The sequence below is a fragment of the Crocodylus porosus genome, unplaced genomic scaffold, assembly GCF_001723895.1.
Source record: "Crocodylus porosus isolate Cpor-Errol unplaced genomic scaffold, CroPor_comp1, whole genome shotgun sequence".
NCBI classification, from domain to species: domain Eukaryota; kingdom Metazoa; phylum Chordata; order Crocodylia; family Crocodylidae; genus Crocodylus; species Crocodylus porosus.
In genome coordinates, this window is record NW_017728937.1 from 4890326 (window position 1) to 4904654 (window position 14329).

Sequence of the window (14329 nt, forward strand, 5' to 3'; positions counted from 1 at the left end):
GCAGTCAGAGTTTGCTGGGCTGAATACATTGCCTGGGAAGGCTGAGAAGGTGCAGGCTATGAAAGGAGCTTTCTGATTAAGGGTCTGCTCAGTTTGAGAGAACAAGATGCTCCTGGCTGTTGCCTCTTTTTAAGCACCAATGCAAGATCTCCTGGAGTTTCTCTTAAGTGGGATTTGTAAACACAATACACCATACCTACAGGCAGGCTGGGCCCGGCCCATGATCAACCTAAGGACTTCAACCACACTAGGGCCTGATTATATGAGGCATTGTCCAAACATAGGATCACCTCTGTCCTAATGAAGAAACCCTGTGGTGTTTCATCCTGGCTAAGAGAGCTACCCAGGAAGCTAGATGGAGGTGGAACAGGCTGCCTGCAGGCTCACCTTCCCAGAACGTCTCATAGTTGTAGAGCTCCACATCTGTACTGCGTGGCAGCAGCCTAGGCTCAGGGCACTGAGTCATATTGGCCAGCTGCTTGGAGAAGGCCCAGAAAACCTTGCATTTATCCAGGCGCTGGGCATAGATCCTGTTGTTCCGCTGCTCCAGCTGCAGCCTGGCATTCTGGAGCAGATGCCTGGTGAAATGAACCTGCTTGTGATCCGCCAGATGGTCTGGGCTTGGGAAATGCACCACCTGCATACAGTCCTGGGGGAGGGCAGGGTCTTCATTATTGTATGTGAACAGGCACTTGCTCTGGGTCACTTCCACAAGGTGGGACTGCTTCCCCCGGTAGTAGATGGTGACCTCCAGATTGCGTGGGATGGTTCCTGAAAGATACGAGAAAATGCTTTTAATTATAAATACATAAATGATTTTATAAATGAGGGAGGCTTGCTAAGGGGGTTGGCCCTCTGTAACAGGTGACTGGATTGAATCTTGTCTGGGCTGGAGGTGGCCAGAAGTTGATACTATCTGATGGCTTTTTGGTGGCCACTGAGTATGATATGCTTTGGTTTCCCAGTGGGGCTGCTACATCAAAGTTCACTACAGTGAGTGCAAATATTCCTGCTGGCCTCAGTGGGCACTGGACCAGCTCATGACATCCCAAGCCCCTGTCACCAGATATGGCTTCTGGTAGCATTTCCCCACCCCCTTGGTTGGCAGACTCTGCAAAGCAGAGGATGGCTCAATGAAGAGCCATCCCACCCCTGTGGTTGATGGGCGTTGCATGTCTGCCTCAGCAGAATGAAGGGTGGAATGAAACCAGGCCACCGTGATGAGACCATGGTCAGGGGAAAGTACTTCCAAGATACCTCTAGTTCTTCAAGAGAAGTGCAGAGGGGCCTCTAGTTTGTGGGAAAGGTGAGCACTGTATGACTCCAAGAGCTGCCTTTTCCCCTAAAGCTCGACTGTTGTGCCCCTTAAAGATGTGGGGACAGGTGGGCAGCTTATTCCTGAGTACAGGTCTCCCTGCCTAGGACTGAGAACGGCTCTGAGGCACTGACCTGTGTTGTTCAGCAGAGGGACTGTGTGGTGAGAAGGTTCCTGTGGAAGCGGGGCAGCACAGGGGTTGAGCATAATCTGCTCCACTGCGGCGGGGGCCATCCACTGGTTTGCCAACTGGTTAGAGCCATTCTCTGCCAGCTCATTTTGATAGACAGCGGCATTTCCATCAGGGGCTTCATTCAGGAATATGTTCTGGGTACCAGGGTGGTTGCTGTATTGAGATCTCCCTTCAGACAGGATTCTTGCTGTGGTGGAGAACAATTGGTTTGTAAGATGGGTTGTTTTTGCAACAATAGCATTAGGGTCTACCTCCTCCCCTACCCCATGCTCTGCCTTTGTGTTGTGCTCATACTCTTAACTAGGCATAGTTTCCCACTGAGGACAGGGGGACTCTTTCCCACCAGCTTTAGCAGGTGCTGGGTCAGACTCCAAGCCAGTCATCTTCCCATGAAACTACAAACAGGCCTTTAAGCCCTAAACCATCACTCAAAACCAGATTATAAAAGAGAAGAAAACAAAGTGGCTCAACCACAATGATAACACTATCAGGACGAGCCAAACATCACTGCCAAGTTATCCTGTTAACTGCATAACCACTCTTCCATCAGCCTAGATGAGAAGCTCTTTGGGCTAGAGTTTGACCCTCACCATATGCTGATGCTGTATCAACAATGAGCATTACACTCATTAAAAGGGAATGCTGTGTGGGTGGAGATTTAGTTGTGGCCAAGGTCTAAAGAGATGAGGTCTTAAATCTGACCCCACAGCAGCAGAATTTTAGTATCCCATGCATATTTTTCTTGGGGGAACAAAACCTTGTACTTCCAGAAGAAGGGGCTAAATAATCAGACAAGTCTTGCCCATCTCAAAGCATTGTGGAACAGAGCCAAAGGGTAGCTGGATATCTAATCTCCTTTTGAAATCAATGGGCTTGTAATCACTGGACCAAGCTTGTAAGTACCAAATGGGCTTGTAAATACTTTTTTGGCTCCAGCTCTACAACCCTATAAAATTATAGACACCACAGTTGGTTGGAAAGGAGAGTTTTTCCGCATGGCGAATTTGGACAAAAATAAATTTTCATTAAAAATAGTTATCGTAAAGTGAAGAATTGGGGGAATTTTTCAATCAAAAACCCACTAAAGTTTTCTCTCAGAAAGCAGATGTTGTTTGTGTAATATTCTCTTCCCCCACCCCCAACATCAAAAAGCCAGTTTGTAGCAAGGTTTGTTTTGATGGAAGATTTTTGACAAGTCCTAAAAGTAAAACAGGGGTTTGGTTGCAGAACACTACCTGGATACTGGCAAAGACTCAAAATTACAAAAATGTGCATCTTGCATGTAGTGGGAACTGGTCCCTCTTACCTACCCGCTACATGAAGTCAAAAGATCCTGCCCTTACCTCAACAGGCCAAGTCAACTGTAGCCTGCAGGAAGATGAGCCACCAGGTGTTGTTTTTACAACAGCTGGTGGTTCCCACCTGAAAGATCATTCAGTTAAATCAGTATAAAGAGCACATTGGAAGAGAGCTGCTCCTGTGCCAGCAATACTTTCAGCTGCAACTCTGACCTTCACACCTGGGTCTGAGCAGGTATGAAGTTTCCTGTTTTTTTTCTGTATGTTTTAATTTAAGATAGTGATTCTCAACCAGGATGCCCTGTGATTCATTTAAAGGTGAGAGATACCTTGCAGTATTCACACTGTTATACATGACTCTCAGGAATTCAAAAACCATACTGCTGTGATGTGGTCTGCAGCAGAAGAACATTTCTATTATTTGTCTGTAATCTAAACAAGTGAGAGCTAAGAGCTGACGCTTTTCTAAGGGGTACCTTGAGTCTAAAAAGGCTGAGAACCACTGTTTAAGATAGTAATTGCTTGTTTCTATGTTACCTGGAGTTTTGCATGTGTGCCTGTATATAGTCCTAGCCAGCTCTCTGATAGTGGGATATAACTAACCTGTGTTATTAAGGTGACCTGTGACAGGTATGGCAGCACTGTGTGAAAGGTCCTGCTGGAGAAACGAAGCGGCAGAAGGGGTATAACCATTCGGCCCGGGGTGGAATTCTGCCACAGGTTCGACGGCCCACTGGACAACTGGGGGATAATTCTCCACTGGTCCATTTGGCACTCTGTTCTCCTGTTGGGGGTAATTACTTTGGTTCGGTTGATAGTGTGGACCTTCCTCTGGTGAGGTTAGGAGAAAAAAAAAAGACCGGAACAACAGGGTTAATGACCAGGATCAAGTGAGGCACTGCAGGAGGCTAGCTTTTATTTTATAATTGCAATCTCTGGTGGTTTTGCCCTCTGACACTTAAAAAATGCTGCAGAAACAATCATTGTCATCACAGTGTCATCACTCAGCCACTCTCTGTCCTTCCCATCCTATCCTAATACGAGTTCCCAACCCTTTCCCAGCTTTCTAGAACTCCAAACCAGAGAAGAGATGGACTTAAGGAAAGTTCTCAGACACCATACGGATGGGGGGTGGCACTAGCCCCTATAAGGGAGACATAAAATTAGGACCATCATGGACTGGTTTTGGCTTGGACAGTATAAGAGTAGATTCTGATCTAGAATCAGCGAGGGCCCCTGAGATTTAATGTACTTCTCCCATTGTGAAGACAGCTGTCAGGGCCTGGCCATCTCTAGAAAGCCAGCTGTAACAGGGGCTTTGCCAAAAGACATCCAAGATAGGATTCCCAATGGAAAATCATGGGTAGGCAACCCCCAATGGGGACACTTCACACATACCCAGCAGAGAGCATGCTGAGAATCATGACTACTGCAAAGAATAAAACACCAACAGAAGTAGTTATTGGCTCTTTTTCCCTGGTCTGCCCTGCATGACTGGGTGCAATTTCTGTCCGGTACTCTTCTGGGACTTGCACAGGGTTCCCTACAGCTCCCAACGCCTAGGAAGAAAGGCAACTCTAAAGCAAGCCAAGCTGCTTTCCTCAGGAAAGTATTTCCTCCTCCCTTGAATCTGGTTTATGTGATTATTCAGGGACATTGAAACATGGATAAAATTGTAAGGGGTTCATGAGAGCCAGATGTTATATGAAATGCAAACATATCTCGGTATGGTTCTGCCTCTGAACCAACCTCCTGCAATGAAGGGTAGCAACAAAGGGCCCATAAACATCTCCACTAGGTCAGGTTCATCAGGGTAATCATTTGAAGTGGAATGATGGCAGGTGTTCATCTGATCCCGGAAGGGGTGGTAGTCTCCCCTTCCAGCCTGCATGCTGGCCATTTCTGTGAAACAAGGCAAACCAGACTGTTTAAATTACATGCCTGTTGCAAGATTTCATACCTGCCCCCACCCTTTCCCATAAACATCCCCACCACTGTAGAACCATATAATCTCACTTTGCCCTGCAACTGAGATCTTGCCATAATTGGTCAAAGGAAGATGGTGAGGGTGTAACACTGCTAACCAAGTCTGTCTCCCCTTTGACCTTGCCATCATGATCCTTTCCTTTGTCATGTCTCTGTGACAAAGTATTTACCAGAATTTGAAGATTCACTGAAATTTGATGAGGCCACACCTGAAGCATTTCTGTTACGGCCTTGAGCTTGTGACCCCTGGGCTGTCAACTGTGCACTTTGGTACCCACACAACCCCAGCCCCCACTGCTATGGTTGAACATGCTGCAGGCTCTTGCCCCTGATAGCATGGCTCAGCAGTTCTTCAGCAGACTTGTTGCCACTGACCCACCGGCTATTAGGTAGTGCAGCGGTTCCCAAACTGTGGGTCGTGACATCAGCGGATGGGGTAACAGAGGTGGAGGGGCTGTGGGCTGGGAGTAAGGGTCATGCTGAGGAAATGTGGCCATAAATGGGGTCATGCTGAGGAAGAGTTTGGGAAGCACTGAGTAGCATCTCCAACTTCCAAATCAGAAATTGATTTCAGATTGGCAGAGCTTTAAAACACTTGCAGACCCTGGTCATACAGATCAAATCTTAAGTGAAGGGAGCCTGGCTTAACTTGGACTCCTTGTTGACACTACTTATCAGCATGACCATAGATCGGGGTGGGCAATTATTTGGGCCCAGGGGCCAAATAGGGAACTTTGCTGAGGTGTCATGGGCCACGTCAGCACTTGCCCCGACTTCCACAACAACGCACCAAAATTCCTTATGTGGCATGGGGTCGTGGGGGGGCAGGGGTTGGTGTTCAGGAGTAGAAGGGGTGGGTGAGGCCAAGATCATGGGGTGGGGTTGTGGTGCAGTGACAGCACGGGGCAAAGGCCTGGGACAGAGCCGTGATCCGCTGCCTGCACCCCCCCCTGCGACACATATGGTTTCTGCAGGCAGGGTCATGCAGGGAACAGATCATGTCTCTGCCCCAGCTCAGCTCCACGCTGCCACCGCCCCAAGATCCCAGGGGCTCCATGGAGAGCAGCTGGGAGCTGCGCAGGCAGGGCACTCCGATCACATCCACCTGGTGGAGTGCCCTGCCTGCACAGATCCTGCCCCTGGAGGCAGGTGTGGGGTGGACGGTCTGGGGTACCCAGGCAGCAAGGCTGTGCCTGGCGGCAGTTGGAAGAAACCACTGCTGGGGCTGCCAGGAAATGGAGTCACGCTGCCCAGCCCTGCTGCACGCCTGGGCATGAGCCATGTCTCGGACTGCCCCCGTGCCTTTACTGAGCAGTGCAATATCACTTTGTGGGCCAGATCTGGCCCTGGGCCATATTTTGCCTTCTACTACCATACATTGTTCTCCTCTCCTGACTCTTCTCCTGGCTTTGGCTCCCTCCAGTGATCCCAAGCATGTATTACGTTTACCTGTATCCCCAGTGGGTATATCTACATGTGCAGTTAGCACCCAGCAATAAGCTTCAGGACTGCAGCGTGTCAAGCCAGAGTGAGTCACCCCAGCTGGCAGGGGACCTGAGGGTCAGCCTGCCAGCCCAGGGCTGCTGCACCCTGGCTCAGTGTGCTGCAGAGGGGCTAGCTGGGGCATGTGGGTGCTACAGTGTAGGGCTAGCCAGTAGGCAGCCCCCACACTATAGCACCCTCATGCCCCACCAACCCCAGTCACTGTCACTGTCTACATGTGGGTTTTGGTGTATGCAACTACTCCGCTGTAGGATAGTACTTTTCCCAGACAGTACTATCCTACAGCAGAGTTCATTAGTTTACTGCACCCTAATACAGGAGCGTGCGTAAGTGATGGTGATGCTTTACTGCGGAGCTAACTGGTCCACTCCTCAGTAAATCGCACATGTAGATGCACCCAGTCTTTACCTATTTAGCCTTAGCTGCATCTCTGGGATTACATCTGTGCTCCGCAGAGGCAGAAAAGGCTCACAGATACTACACCAGGCTATGGAGCCTTGCATCAAAGTCTGTGTACAACAGAATGACTACCCAGGTAGGCTGCCCTGCTCCCTAGCACAGGGCACAAAGAAATGCTGACAGACTCAGGAAGGCTCCCGATTGCCAAGGCTGTACACTTCTTAGTGTCTTTCATGCCAGGACCTCCTCAGGCTTCTTTATACATGCAAGATCATACAGCCACACCATGCTGGGGTGATTAAAATGAAGCAGGGTAAAAACACCTGTCCAGTAACAGTAATTCAGTGGCCCTGGCTCTCCAAGCCCTTCTTTGAACTGCAAAAAAAGCTTTGGTTATGCAGAGCTCCTCAGAGCCAGTGCTTCTGCCCTGAAGACTTTAGACAGCCAGGCCACACCCCGTTGAGCAACATGCAGCTTAACGGTCTGCACAGGCCACAGAACCTGCTGTTGGTGCACCACCAATTACCCAAGAAGGTTCTTGTTAGATAAGCAGGATGGAGGTGTGTGGCAGGATGCAGAATTGTATGACAGTTACTGTTATCCTAGTGTATGACTACTTATATAAGTGATTTCCAACCTTTTTTCATTTGCAGACCCCTAAAAAGTGTCAAATGTAGGCGAGGACCCTTTTGAATTGTAAATGTAGGCATTCACAGACTTTTGATTGATCATAGTCATCTTTCATAGACCCCTTAGACATAGTCTGCAGACCCCAGGGGCCTGCAGACCACAAGTTGAAAACTGCTGCCTTAGATGTGCTTTTCATATATGTAGCTTATGATCCTTTTCAGTAACAAGTAGGTACCTATCCCCACACTCTACCAATAGCTCAGCTGAGACCCAGGATGCCTCAGGGCTACATTTCCCAAAGTCCTCCACTGACTCAGGGTAGGTTTGTTCTTTTATGGCTGTGCACGCTGATGACATTTCTAGGACCTGATTATCAGTTATGCTCACCACATGCATTTTGCAATGATAACAGAAGAGATGTGGATGTTCAGCACGTACATGGACCATTCATATTCATATATGGTACCCATTGCTGTAGGAGAAGTATGGATTCCAAAAGTGCATCAAACCTTATGCTCAGTTGCTGATAATTTTGGGTGCCCACACAAAAGGCACCTGATGGTTTATGCTTAAATGGCTTGCCCAAATTGTCTTAGTGAGTCAGGAGCACAGCTGGAAAATGAACCCAGGGCTCTTGCAAGACCTGAAGTACCCAGACAAAATGTAAATAACCAGGAACACGAATATAGGGGAGGACCTGCTGCTCAGATAAAACAGATCAGTAGTTAGGTGAAGATCTTTCATCTCTAAGTTCTTGAAAGGCTGTTACAAACAACTAAGTGGAACTCTTCTAGGTTTTATTTTCATGCAATTCAGTCTTTTATTTATTTAAAAGAAAACCAGTCTGTCACTCACCTTGAAGAGGGTTTCTCAGCGATAAATTCTGAAAACCATTTTCTATCTGTAGCTGCAAAATAAATGAGAGACAATTTGCTTTGTTTAATTGCATTATCACAGAAATCTGAGAAATTAAGTGCATCTGTGAACAAATGCCCCAATAGTTACTTTGTACATCTAGACACACTTTTACAAGGGAGCTTTGGCAGGTGGAGTTGATTCAGCCACAGTCTTGTTCTACATTTAGCTTTACTGCTCTCTAATGGCTCAGTAGAAACACGAGTCTGCTAATGTCAGTCTGAGCCAAGGACAATAATGGCTTCACAGGATACATACGAGCAAAATATGCTTTGCAACTTGGACCCGAAAAGGAATCTAGTGAAAATGGAGCTGAAAGCCAAGGAATTTGCTTAACAGCAGCAGCACCTCTTCTGGTATGGAAGGGAAGCCGCATAATTTTACAAGAAGGAAGCATTTTTACCAACTGACTTATACAAGTAGGGAGCATTTTACCATCTGAATTACTAACACCAGAGCACAGGAACACAGATACCTCACCACTTTTAACACCTGCCCAGAAGAGCTTTGCATCTTTCCACTCTTCTGTGAAATATTAAACATAACCTAAAGGAAATATGCCTCTACATCCAGCTTGCCACTGGACAACTTTGAGGTAAAAAAACTGTTTCAACTTTTTCTCTGTGCCTAACCTGGACAAAAAAAACTTTTCCAAACAGGATATTTTACCACACCTTCAGCCCTCCTGTGAAATATGCATTTTCATTTCTACCCAGGAGAACTTTTACAATCTCTGTTCTCTCCTATGCCTGATGAAGGGTGTGTGTGCCCAAAAGTTTGTAGATAAATACAATAACTTGTTTGCAAATTTCTAGTTGGTCTAATAAAAGGTATCACCTCTTCAATGTGTTTTGATTCCAATAGCACAACCAAGGATTTGCACCCAAAGAGCTAAGCTTGTCGGTGGCGACTGGTTTGCTGGAACTGGAGCAAATCCCCAGTGTCCACAATGGGTGCGATCATCAGCTAGTGTGACCTGGTGTGATTCCACTGACACGAAGGGAGCTGGTTTGATTTACTAGTTGAGACTCTTACCAAGATAGAAGGGCTTGTCTATGCAATGATGTCCATGCTAGTTTCCAGGCCTCCTGACATAACAGGGCAACAACTGCTTTCTGTGATGGCACTTGGGCTTCCTGGGGTAAATGCAGCCTGGCCAGCACAAGGAGGCTTTTCTGTGGCCAGCACAGTTGCATCTATGCCAGGGGTTTAGCTGGCACACTTACGTCTGCTGTGGGATGTGACTGTTTCAGCATTCCCAGCTGCCGCAGAGCTGTTGCAGAGGATTGTAATATAGACCAAGCCCAACTTAATTTGACCTGTTAAAGAAGTTCAAACCTGTGTAGATACAATTACTTCACATTTCTGGGGGACTTCTCTACTTTCTACTAAGCTCCCAAACAAGGTTTGTGAATTTTATAAAATATTTATAAATATATGTTATTAACCCATGTGTGGACAAATGTATTAATTATATATACATATACACACACACACACCTCTATACATATACACACACACAATATAGTATATACAATTAATATGTTCATATATGGATTTAAAAAAAAAAATCACCTTAGTTATTCTGGAGCAAGGTTTGGATTTGTTTTTTTGGAAGCTAGGCCTCAAGAACAGAAAATCGCCCAGCTGGACTAGAGGAGTGAGCAGGTGTCCAGACAGGGCCCACTTTCATGCCTCTTTGCAGCCTACCACATGCATGGAAATAGTGGGCAGTCAGGCAAAAATTGCTTCACCTCCACTATGGAAAACCCTTCTTGCACAGGGGGATACTCATGAACTGAAACACCTTCTACATAGCACTTAAGTATGAACTAGAGTGGAATGAATGGGTGACCAGACCCAGGTGCCCATTTAGAGAGCAGATGACACCAGGTTCTTTGGCCTCTTCCTTGGCTGCCATTCTGGTGGCAACTACCAGAGATGCTGTTGAGTGCCCTCAGCCCAAGCATCTCTGCCTACGGCTCCAGAACTGCTAGTTACATCTTAACTTAGCTGGGTGTTACAGAGATCAACTGCTCAGTCATGTTGCCAGGGCAAGAAGCATGGTAAGAGCAACTCTCAATGGCATCAGCATGCTTACATGCAGGGGCTAACAGTGAAGTTGGGGGCTAACAGTGAAGTTGCTTGGGTCAGCACTCAAAGAAAACCCCACTGATGACAGTTCCCCATGAACCTCTTTGACCTGAGACCTCTTCTCAGGTTCTGAACAATTCCAAGAGTGATCCTTCATGTTTAGTTTTTCCCCCTCTCCTCTCAGCCCCAGTTCTAGTACCTGTATGTGAGATGCAGGCTGTAACAGAACAGGGACTTTCACAGTAGGAGGTCTGGTGTCAAGCTTGTCCTTGTCGTCTTCATCCTCCTGCAGTATATGGTCTAAGAGACAAATCATAAAATTACAGAGAGCCATACTGACCAGTCAGATCCCATAATTTACACACCTGAATTTCCAAAAGGGAGACTTCACCATGATATACAGTTCCAATGAGGAGGGAGTGTTTGCTCAGAATTTAAAATCCACATCTGCAAAAGATGCTCTGCTAAATTCTGGATTCCCTCCGTTTTCAGTTGTTTCCAGTTGGGGACACCTACGGCCTCATTTCTCAATAGGGGCTGGTGATTCAGAGTGCTCCTGTTTGTGGGAACCATGCAGAAGGTATCAGAAGGAGGCCTACTTCTCAGAGGGTAGGCCATCAGCACTTTCTAAAACTTCCCACCCCTCTCAGGTGCCTTGGGTTGGGCCCCCAGTACATACTAGCAAAGGCATGGTAGTGAAGCTCAGTGCCCAAGACAGCTGCAAGGTGCCCAGGGCAGTGCTGGCTTCTCCCATGCCAATTGCAGGGGTGCAATCAGCTGCTGCTGCAGTAATGGCTGTTCTTGAGCCCCTCCACAAAGGCAGGCTCTAGGGTTGCTACCCAGGTCATCCCTTCCCCAAATTATGCTACTGTACATTAGTCGAAGTGAGGACCCAAAAGTCTCTTTGGTGACAGATAAAAGTTAATTGGTATGTTTCTGAAAATCTTGCCCTTGATGCCACTGGCTTACTTGGATCTTCCTAAGCTGTTACACAGCTGGCAGGGGACTTCCTGAGTGCTTCCCTTAAATACATCTCAGCTCCCATCACCTACACAGCCCTACTGACTTCCATGTGTGCAACTATTCTCCAAGAGCTTGGCTCTCCATCTTTCCTCAATGCAGACCTTTGGTTTGGAGAAGGGAAGAAATATTTCTCTTGAGGAATGATCCATGGGCCAGTCACCCTACCTGCCATGGAACATACTCTCACTCCAGCTGAGCCACCCCCATCATTCAGACCACAGGCCGATATTTTTCAAGAGGGTTCAGCTGCTTTCATTGACAGAAAGTAGCAGGGGCCAGTGGGTGTGAGTTATTTCTAAATATCTGGCTCCACAATAGAACCATTGGTGCAAAGGAACAAGAGAGGTTTTCCTGTTGGCTACAGGAGCCCTGAAAAATGAGTTGCACTCGTTTTTCTGAGGGATATTAGTCCACCTCTACAGTTGAATGATATCTTTTCTGTCTCTTTTGTTTACCTTCAGTTAGTGCTAAGGTGACCTGAAGAGGGCAAAGTAATGTTAGCGGCCTGAAAGGGTTCTAGCAAACAGCCCATCTCCCATATGAAGTCGTGGTATAGTCAGTGTGGCACAGGACCTGGGCCAGGATGAGAACAGCAGCAACTCCTTCCACAGCTTGGAGCCCATATCTACCCATCTCAGCCCTCAACATGTAACCCCCATCCTTACTTGCAGTAGCGGGAGCATTGTTTGTTGCCACAGCAAGGGGCTGCTTGATTCTGTACACTTTGTGGGGGTCGTCGGAGTTCTTGGAGTTATTTTCCACCATCATGAACATGTTAGTGGAACCCAGAGCACAGCGGAAGTTCGTTTTCCACCTGGCTCGATCTTGGATATTTGGATGGTACTTTCCACTGGCGATGGCCCAGGCCTATTCATAAAGAGGAGGGTAAAAATAAGAATTTCCAGTTACTAGGTCAGACTATAAGTCCATCTTGGCCCGTATCTGGTGTCATACAGTGACAGAGTGCATGCTGAAAGGGAGAGTAAGCCAAGTATGACCAAGGGTTTGTCCTTTGTTCCTCTCCCACTTGCAGCCGCTAGCATTTAAGGTTTAGGAAGTTTTGATTCAGAGGCTGTACCCTTAACTTGCATGTTCAAAAGCTGCTGATGCGCCTTTCTTCTAAGAATTTGTCCAGTCCTTTTATGGGGGTGAAGAGAAGATAGGTAGGGAAGGAATTAGAGAAAAAGAAAAATTACAGCTTGACTGTTCTCCCTGGTAGCAAGGTCTGAAAGCCTCTACACCAGTGGTCTCCAAACTTTTTTGATCGTGCACCCCTATAAGTAAAAGCTTTTTGAGCACACACCCCCAATATATGTATATTTATATAAATATAAATAGAAGTGTTAATATTTTCTTCCCACACCCCAATGGATTGTCTTGCACACCCCACTTTGGAGACTACTGCTCTACACAGATCCCTCCCAATCCACCATTAGCACATTTTAAGACCTCATCCGGTTTACACCATAGCTGTAAACAATCTTCCTCCCAATCAGTTTGAAAACTCATTTACCCAGGAGTAAATCTGGAGTCGCCTGCCTAGTTTGGACTGGCTTCTGCAGGAGTTGGGGTTTTGCAAAGGAAAGGAGAGAGAGTCATTTGGAATCCTACCTTGAAAATTTCATTATCGTTGTTGGTAATATCCCTCCTGGAATTGTGTTTCCAAGGGATGCGAAATTCAGTGTGGGCTTCATTTGTCCAGCGGATCCCTTCATACTTGTTGCTGTTGATCTCTTTAATCAGCCAGGGACCGAAACGCAATTTCTGAGAATCCCTAGAACAATAGAGACAGAGGTTAACACAGGACCATGGCAAAAGCACAGCACACACTGAAAGACCAGAGCCACAAGGAACAACATCACCCCTGGATGGCCTACTCCTATGCAGGGAACAGTTTTGCTGTGATAAATGCAGGTATTTAGCCTGTGACCAGAGGCCTATACAAGCCAGTGAAAAGCTGCCTCCTTCTCCTTGTCAGAGCATCAGGACAGAGCTGATCCACTGCTGGCTTTGGTTGCTAGTGCACTAATACAAGCTGCTATGCAACTCTCAAAGTATAGATGCACGGAGATGCACCTGTGTGCAGTTGTTCTGGACAAATGCATTTATGGACATGCAATGCATGGAATATTAGCCAATAATAGTACAGAATTAGTACAGAAATTGAATGCAGCCTGGTCAGTTGCCAAGAGTTCCCCTTCAGTGCTATAACAGCCTCTTGTGACCACGGACAAGCCCTCACATCTTCCTGGGCTTTTGGTCCCCATCTGTAAAAGGGGAATTGGCAAAGGCATGAGGCTAGCAAGTCCACTGCACTGTGGCACACTAGTTTCTGTAGCCAATGATACACAGGAGAGGGATATGAGTAGTATCATATCCAGCTGCCCAGACTCCTCAGCACAAAGGACTAGGTCCCTATTGACAGCCAGTCATCTGGAGCAGCCTTCAGAGAAAGGCTTGAGCTTGTGCCTCTGATGCCATAGTGAGACATCATCCTGCCCACTTTCCCACTACAGCCCTTCAAAGGGGAAGGGCGACACCTCCTTTCCTTCCTCCACCCCAATCTTGATGGCCATCTATTCTACTTAGTCTCCTTCTGACCATAGTTCATATGGTATTTAGCACAGTGAGGTCCCAACCTTATATGCGGCATCTCTAAGACAGTGCCATACATGATGGCAAGACTTGGAGGATATTTTTACACATGCTCTTAGGATGGGGAGGTGCTTTAATCAGAGCAGCTCCAAGAGCCACTAAATAAAAAGTGCCCAGAGCGTCTTGTGTAACAATGTCCCTGTGCTTCAAAATAGTGGTGGAGCATCAAATGAGGTATAGAAAGGAGTGCCCCACCACCATTTTGAAGCACAGGGATGACGATACACAAGACACAGAGGCTTGCTAGAGCACAGTAATTACCTTGCTCCAGCAAATTCTATTCATCAAGTCTACTCCAACGCGCTGTAATTACAACAT

The 14329-nt window shown here is 46.9% G+C and overlaps 1 protein-coding gene across 1 annotated transcript in view; it reads right to left on the reverse strand.

Moving 5' to 3' along the window:
- The window catches only part of IRF7 (interferon regulatory factor 7), a 25282-nt gene that overhangs the window by 7276 nt on the left and 3677 nt on the right, over window positions 1–14329 (reverse strand). The window contains exons 3-10 of the mRNA XM_019547304.1: window positions 12968–13130; window positions 12022–12223; window positions 10533–10633; window positions 8180–8231; window positions 4556–4708; window positions 3410–3637; window positions 1450–1695; window positions 388–771 (exon numbers count right to left, since the gene is read on the reverse strand). Coding sequence (XP_019402849.1) covers window positions 388–771; window positions 1450–1695; window positions 3410–3637; window positions 4556–4708; window positions 8180–8231; window positions 10533–10633; window positions 12022–12223; window positions 12968–13130 — 1529 coding nt within the window. The remainder of the gene's footprint in view (window positions 1–387; window positions 772–1449; window positions 1696–3409; window positions 3638–4555; window positions 4709–8179; window positions 8232–10532; window positions 10634–12021; window positions 12224–12967; window positions 13131–14329) is intronic.